General features: G+C 48.4%; 1 protein-coding gene and 1 pseudogene across 1 annotated transcript; both read right to left on the bottom strand.

Annotated features, from left to right (window-relative positions):
• Positions 1-770: 770 nt before the first annotated feature.
• LOC115899678 (defensin-7-like) lies at positions 771-1641 on the bottom strand. Its single transcript, XM_030937943.1, has 2 exons — positions 1470-1641; positions 771-883 (listed from the first exon to the last, which is right to left on the bottom strand). The coding sequence occupies exons 1-2, from the start codon at positions 1639-1641 to the stop codon at positions 771-773; spliced, it is 285 nt and encodes a 94-aa protein (XP_030793803.1).
• Positions 1642-4284: 2643 nt separating this feature from the next.
• On the bottom strand, positions 4285-5501 carry LOC115899617 (annotated as a pseudogene).
• Positions 5502-7683: the final 2182 nt, after the last annotated feature.

Here is a 7683-nt window from a genome sequence, read left to right as displayed (position 1 = left end):
ATTTCAACCTTAATTAAAGTTGTTTCAATAGAATTGATATAACCCCTAAACTTAAATGGCAGATGTGTGATCCAGGTTGGTTGAATGAAACTCCAACATTTTTGGAAACAGCATGATGGTTTTTCCTTAGAAGGAATGATTTGTTGACTGCATAAACTTTAAGCTGACACTGATTGTCTGCCGAGAACACCGGAGTTCTTTGAGAGTGGATCCAGTGAAAAAGAGGCAGAGTGAAAAGACAGAGCAGCGGATGGAGAGATCAAGGGCATCATTTGACCTTTCATATACATCTGTGTCTGAAACCTGAATTTTTCCTTGAAGTTCCTAGAATTTGCATCTTTATTTTATTAGATTGGCTGGGCGCGGTGGCTCATGCCTGTAATCCCAGCACTTTGGGAGGCCAAGGTGGGTGGGTCATGAGGTCAGGAGATCAAGACCATCCTGGCCAACATGGAGAAACACCGTCTCTACTAAAAATACAAAAACTAGCTGGGCGTGGTGGCGGGCACCTGTAATCCCAGCTACTCAGAAGGCTGAGGCAAGAGAATTGCTTGAACCTGGGAGACAGAGCTTGCAGTGAGCCGAGGTCCTGTCATTGCACTCCAGCCTGGGACTCCACCTTAAAAACAACATAAAAGAAAAAACCTGGAAATCATGTTACCAAGTATTTATTTGGAATGAGAACAGGAAATTGACAACAAGGTATAGAAATAACAATTCCCTTTAATGCTCAAAGCAAATTATGAACTCTTTTTCTCTAGTCTGCAAGCTTAGTAGCAGCAGATTGGGTAGCATTCGCCATGGATGAAGCAGATCCCACCAAGATGTTCTCCAAAAAGGCAGTAGAGTACTCTGCAATGGCAGATCAAGCCCTTCGTTGAGGCTGGGGACCCAGAGAGAGCATCAGAAATTGAGTATGGGGTCAGCAGTGGGTGGTAAAGGGAATCTTGGAGAAGTCACATGTTGGCTGATGAGTGATGTTGGCTGTATTGCAGCCGGTAGCAGAAACAATCTCAGTCAATAGGAATAAATACACAGAGCAGTGCTGGTCACACAGGACTTGAGACTCATTCTCCTTGGCTTCATGTTTTTGCCCTCCTGCCCCATCACACACACACCTGAACACACTCTTAAGCTCCTCTCCAGGTTCTAAAACCTCCTATATGGACAGGGTGAAATATTTTCTATATACTTAAGCTTATTTGTCTGAATCCAGAAGGAACTACGTAGCATCCCCCTTATATCTTAAACATAGTGAATTTCACAGTCATATCTTGGAATCATGTTTTTGGAGAAAGAAAAATCTCTTAGATTTATTTGGATCTCTATTCCATTTAGAAATGAGAACATCCAGGACCAGAGATGTTAAGTAAAGCCACCTAAGTGACATCTGCCACTGAGACCCAATTCCAGAGCCTGTCTCCCGTCCTTCCCTCTAGTCTGTAGCTCTGCATGCTGGCGTCTCTCACCTGGAACCTGAAGAGAGGAGCTCTCATCTCCTGAAAAGTAAATGAGCACATCCTGGTCGCCTGCTGGAGGCTGCTCCTGGGCTGGCATCTCATCAGCTCTTGCCTGGAGCGGCTCTCTCCAGGTGTGGAGGGCCACCAGGAGAATGGCAGAGAGGAGGGTGAGGGTCCTCATACCTGTGGTCACCTGGAGGAGAGGAGGGAGAGCAGGAGTGAATGTGTGGGGATGGAGGAGCCAGCCTGGATTTATAGCTCTGCTGCGAGAAGGCTCAGAGATGGATGCTGCAGTGAGAGGAGGTGGGCATTTTGTTGGAGAGGGTGTGGGTATCCATTGGCCTCCACATCCTTCTGAGGCTCCTCTGCCCTCCCAGCTTTCGTTCTAGCATGAATCTCTAGGTTTAGTGTCTGTGCTAGGTTGGAGCTCATGGTGATGATAAGGATCCTACTACTTTTTCCATTTTTGCCTGCTTAAATATTTACTTTTAATATTGCAGAAAATAATAGAAACAGTGCTTTAATTCAGTAATTTCAGGGAATAAATGCCTCTTATTTTCTGAAAATGAGCCCTCTTCTCTTCAGAGATCCAGACCCGCATAACAGACCTGAATTCCACTGGAGTAGAGAAATAATTCATTAGAGGATTCAAGGGCATTACCCCCCTCATGAAGGAGTGTTCGAGGTGAGGGGATGAGCAGTCTCCTACAGGAGCTGGTAGAGAGGACAGCAACCTCATCAGGCTATAGGTGAAACAAGTTCTGTGAGACAGAGATAGAATTGATTGAAAGATAAAAATATGTTTATTATTTTCAGCTCTATTTACATACGTGGGACAATTAAACATTGTATGTGTCTAATGTATACTACCTTAGAATTTGAGATATGTGTATATGTGGATTTTTTTCCTAAACCACATACAAAAATCAGCTCAATGGATTGAAGACCTAAACATAAAATCTGAAACCATAAACTACTAGAAGAACATATAGGGATAAAGCTTTTTGACATTAATCTGGGCAATTATCTCTTGGCTGTGACATCAAAGGCACAGGCAATGAAATGGAAATAGACAAGCGGGGCTGCATTGAACGCTAAAGCACCTGCACAGCAAAGGAAGCCATCAACTAAATGAAAAGGCAACCCAGATTATGAGAGAAAATATTTGCAAACCCTACATGGTAGAAGGGGTAAATATCCAAATACACATGGAGGTCAAACAACTCAATAGCAAAAAACAATTAATCTGAATAATAAATGGGCCAATGAGCTGGCAGGATGCTCACAAAGGCAATCTCAGTGCTTTCAAAGGCCAAAGCAGAAAGATTGCTTGAGCCCAGGAGTTGGAGACCAGCTTCAGCAACATAGTGAGACCCCATCTCTTTAAACAAATAAATAAATACTAAAGAACATGAGTAGACTTTTCTCAAAATAAAATAATGTTTTAGCAGTATGGTGATTCCACAAGGATCTAGAACTAGAAATACCATATGACCCGCCATCCCATTACTGGGTATATACTCAGAGGATTATAAATCATGCTGCTATAAAGACACATGCACACGTATGTTTATTGTGGCACTGTTCACAATAGCAAAGACTTGGAATCAACGCAAATGTCCATCAGTGACAGACTGGATTAAGAAAATGTGGCACATATACACCATGGAATACTATGCAGCCATAAAAAGGATGAGTTCGTGTCCTTTGTAGGGACATGGATGCAGCTGGAAACCATCATTCTCAGCAAACTATCGCAAGAACAGAAAACCAAGCACCGCATGTTCTCACTCATGGGTGGGAATTGAACAATGAGATCACTCGGACATGGGAAGGGGAACATCACACACCAGGGCCTATTGTGGGGAGGGGGGAGGAGGGAGGAGGGATGGCATTAGGAGTTATACCTGATGTAAATGACGAGTTGATGGGTGCTGATGAGTTGATGGGTGCAGCACACCAACGTGGCACATGTATACATATGTAACAAACCTGCACGTTGTGCATGTGTACCCTAGAACTTAAAGTATAATAAAAAAAAATTATGTTTTAGGAGCTATTGGTACGATCATCTCTGTTGGACATGTTAAGTAGGACACGTGTGTTTGGAAGGAAACTGCTTGAGTTTATTAACTGAGCTCATAGCCACTCCCCTCTGCAGCAAAGAGTCCCACACAGCAAAATATGCCCTCACTGGATCCCTCTGGGGTGGCCCCATAGTCACGGGTCAGATTGAGAACACAGCTTCAGGGGTGAAACTGCAACATGAAAGTTTAAGTTTTGTATTGTATTGCTTACAGATTGTTAAGCTAGGCAAGGCCACCAGAGTGGGCAGAGGACAGTCCCCTGTCCCAGGGCTCATGTTGCTATACGTGCAGCTGTGCACAAGCAGGAAAGGACTTCCCCTATTTAAGGGTCTTTTGGGAACAGGTGTCCTTATTTTCACGGTTACTTTCTATTGAGTAGTTTAAATACCTGCTGGTAAGAGCAGTTGAGAAATTTATTGGGAAGCTGGCATTAAAATAGGAGTTCACAGAGGGACGCCTTGTCTATGGTCAGCCCTGGCCAGGCCCCGGGCAGCACCCAACTATGAACTCTCCACGACTCCTAAGACAATTGACCCTGCGATGCCTACACTGGTGGCTGAGGCTGAACTACCTGGACCAAAGGAATATTGAAAGCCACTGGGACAGCCTGGCCTGTGTATCGTAGTATCTACTCCGTAAGGAGACTAGGCTAAGAATGCCACCCACACACAGACGAGGATTTGGAATCTGGCCTGAACCAGCCTCCTTGGAACCTGGGGTCTAAGCATAAAAACAAGTCAAAGCTGTTTGGACAAACAGGTGTATTGGAGAACGCCCGGTGAGATGAGGACCAACTCGGTTTGTGTTGCTAAGCAGGGCAGGTTTGTTGGACTTTCCGGAATTAAGAATGTACATACCTGCAGGAGCCGGTTCTGCTCCAGAAGGTCTGAGGCCTCCTTCTGGCTCTGCTCCAGCTCCTTCTCCAGCAGAGAGGTCAGCTCGTGTGTGGAGAGCCGGTCACCCCCATCTTCAGAAGACAGGTGGACAGGAGCGATGGGCACCTGCTTCTCTTCCCGGAGAGGCGTGGTCTCCACCTGATGCCACCTCTGCTCGATCTCCACATGGACCTTATGCGTCTTGAGGTCACTCACAGGCAGCCCTGGGCTCCGGTCCACCTCCACGCGTAGGGCTTCCTCCTCAGTGCCTGGCCCGTCTGTGGCGTCCGGCATCCCGAAGCGCTTGCGCTCTCCTCCCGCCTCCGTGCACGCTCCCGCTGCAGCTCCCCAGGCCCCTCCTCAGGGCGCAAGGGCTCATGGGTGTCAGCGGGCCCTGCGCCACCCACCCGCTCCTGAGCCAGGGCCTGCTGGATGGGACGGAACTCAGCCCAGTCAAAGGTCTTGGAGCGGCCCTCTGGCCTCCGCTCCCGTGCGTGGCTCCTCTTGTGCGCAAGTCTCAAAAGAGGAGCTGCTCTTGTTTTTTTCCTCTGGCAACGAGCTCGTCACATCCGGGGCAGTGGTCGGGTGCACGTGTTTCATGATGGTCTGGATCCAGTTCCGCCGAATCCCGGACGTCATGGCCGACAGGTAAACTCGCCCTCCTTTGTATGGATCTGGAAGCCAGAGTTTCTCTGAACTGGATACTCTGTGACATCCTAACATGTAGACAAGTCAATTTCCCCATCCAAGTCGGCTGCCTCCTCGGCCACCGAATCCCTGTAGTATGTCAGGCTTTGATCGGCCAGGACAAACCAGTGTTTCTTCCACTGGCCGTCCTCATACTGCTTAGTCAGCCAGCCTTTCTTGAAATTCAGCAGGTCGGGCGTCAGGGAGGGCTCCGTGGACCTCCTGTCCAGTAACTTGGCTCTCCACTTTGAGCACGCGCCTTCCCCAGCTTGCAGCAGCACACCCTGAGCGCTGCTTTTCACCTGTACCTTTGTTTTATTATTATTATTGCTGTTGTTGTCATCGTTAACTGTGGGCATGGAATGTGTGAGGCTGGCTTCTGGGTTGTCCATACCACTCTCTGCTGTGTTGACTTCCTATTGTCTTCATCAAAGCTCTTTTCCGTGGTATTCTAAAATTAGGCCAGCAGTGGGGACTGGGAGGGCATCTGTGTTAGTCCCTTCCTGGCTGTGACCCACTGCGCTCACTTTCAGTATTAAGGCCCAGCAGCCTGTTGATAAGCTACCCTCTCTCACCACGCGCTGGTGTGGACACAGGGCCCAGCCAGCACGCCTCAAGGTAGATGGAATCCCCACTGGTCAGAGAAAAAGCCATGAGGACACTCCAGCTTTTGGCCTGGGTCTTAGCACTGACTCCTCACCCGCTAGTCTGGCTGTTAAGAGGAGAAGGTGCGCTGCCTTCCGGCCTGGGAAGAAGACAGCATTTTGTATCTGTTCCACTGATGTCGCTTAGAACCACACCCCTGAGAATCGTGGCAAACCTTTCACAACCTGGAAAAGGTTGAAAGCAACCATTCCTATTTTTGTTTGTTTTTTATTAAATCTTGCACAAAAAAAAGAAAAAAAGAATGTACATACCACAGGTGGTTTGTTAGAGGGAACACTCGCCTCTTTGCTTGACCTTAGAGAGTTCAGGCTAAACAATTTGCTAGGACTGTTTGGGTCTAGAAATCCTGAGATTTTTAGGTGAGACCAAATGGGTCTCAGAGGTCCCACAAGGCAGGGGGCCAAGGGGTCTCAGAGGTCCCACAAGGCAGGGGGCAAGACTGGTGCTGTGTGCTCAAACACCTTGTTCCAAAGCCAGTTCTGGGCAGGCTTAGTGGCCACCATACACTCAGCATGAGTGGGATGATTACTTTGTGCTTGGGATAACCAGGCTTGAGCTGGTATGGTCCTCCCTGGGTTATTTGAGGGGGAGTCCTAGGGGGACCAGTGCACATTTTAAAATGTACCACTCTCCACCCTCCTCCTCCTTCTCCTAGTGAGTTAGATGGAATAAGGTATCTGGAAATGAGAAAAGAATGCAGTCACTTCTGAGGCAATAAATTCCTACGGTGAGGCTGCTGAACCCAGTGTGCTGGCCGGGCAGCCCCTGCTGCCCCGGGAAGGTTGTGCACAGCGCTGGTCCCACAGGCTGGGTGGGCCTCCCTGTGGCTCTGTGTGAAGGCAGCAGGCACTGGGCTGTGCAGGACTGGGGACAGTGGAGTGAAAGCTGAAGCGTCTCCCTCAGTCTTAAGGAGGGAGGAGGCATCTCAAGCCTTGTGAGGGGTGGTCACTGTTCCAGAGCAGTGGGGTCAGCTGTCCCTTCTGAGGAAGCAGTGAGTTCCTGATCTGTAGCAGGCCCAGCAATTCCACCGTTGGAGGAAGTGGGCACTGGACTCATCCCAGCAGAGGAAGAAATTCGGGCCATTTGGGGAACTGGGCCCCAGATGGTGGTTTTAGGTTCTAGGGCATTAGTAGGTACCTGAAGAGCTCAGTGGATGTGGATCTAGAGGCAAAACGAGAAGGGGTGTGTGTGCACGTGGGGAAGGTCTGGTGGTTTGGGAAATGTCCAGTGTCCTGCAGAAATGAAACCTGGACCAGGCTTCTGCACACAGAACACACTCCAATCCATAGGCATTTCCTCAGTAACTCATGAGAGAGCTATTACGGGGAGAGCTGGTTAGATTTGGATGTGCTGTTGTTACACACAGGTCTCCCAAGTGCATAGTTTTGCATAGCTTGTAGGGCATCCTCATGGTGTCATCTAGGCCCTATGGTTTCCTTGTACTAGAGAGTGTATGTAGCTAATGGGGTTACATGAAGACAAATGGTGTTCCCAGCAAAATACCACTCTATGAAGTCACCTGCAGGGTACTCAACAAAGCATGAGCTAAGAGAGCAACAAAGTGGGGGTCCAGGTACTGGATGTAAGCCAGCACCATGTCCTGGGGGTGGCGAGGTCCCTACCCTGTAGCAGTAAGGAGAGCCTGGTTTAGTGGTGACTTCACCATCAAGGCGAGATTCCTTGGAGTCCTCTGGTTCTGGTGAGGCTGTGGTTTTTCTTGACAGCCCCTTGGGTTGGGGCACTGTGGTCTGAGGTTGTGACCATCCATGACACCCCACCCTAGTGGATTTTTCTAGGAATTTCTACAAGTGTAGACTTCCAGTGTAGACATAGTTGAAACTGTTCTCTCATACACATGCATTTGCATTTCCAGAGAATATTGAAGTGAGCCTGCACTAGGTTGGAGCT

The sequence above is a fragment of the Rhinopithecus roxellana genome, chromosome 9, assembly GCF_007565055.1.
Source record: "Rhinopithecus roxellana isolate Shanxi Qingling chromosome 9, ASM756505v1, whole genome shotgun sequence".
NCBI classification, from domain to species: Eukaryota; Metazoa; Chordata; class Mammalia; order Primates; family Cercopithecidae; genus Rhinopithecus; species Rhinopithecus roxellana.
This window is presented reverse-complemented; position numbering and strand designations above follow the sequence as displayed.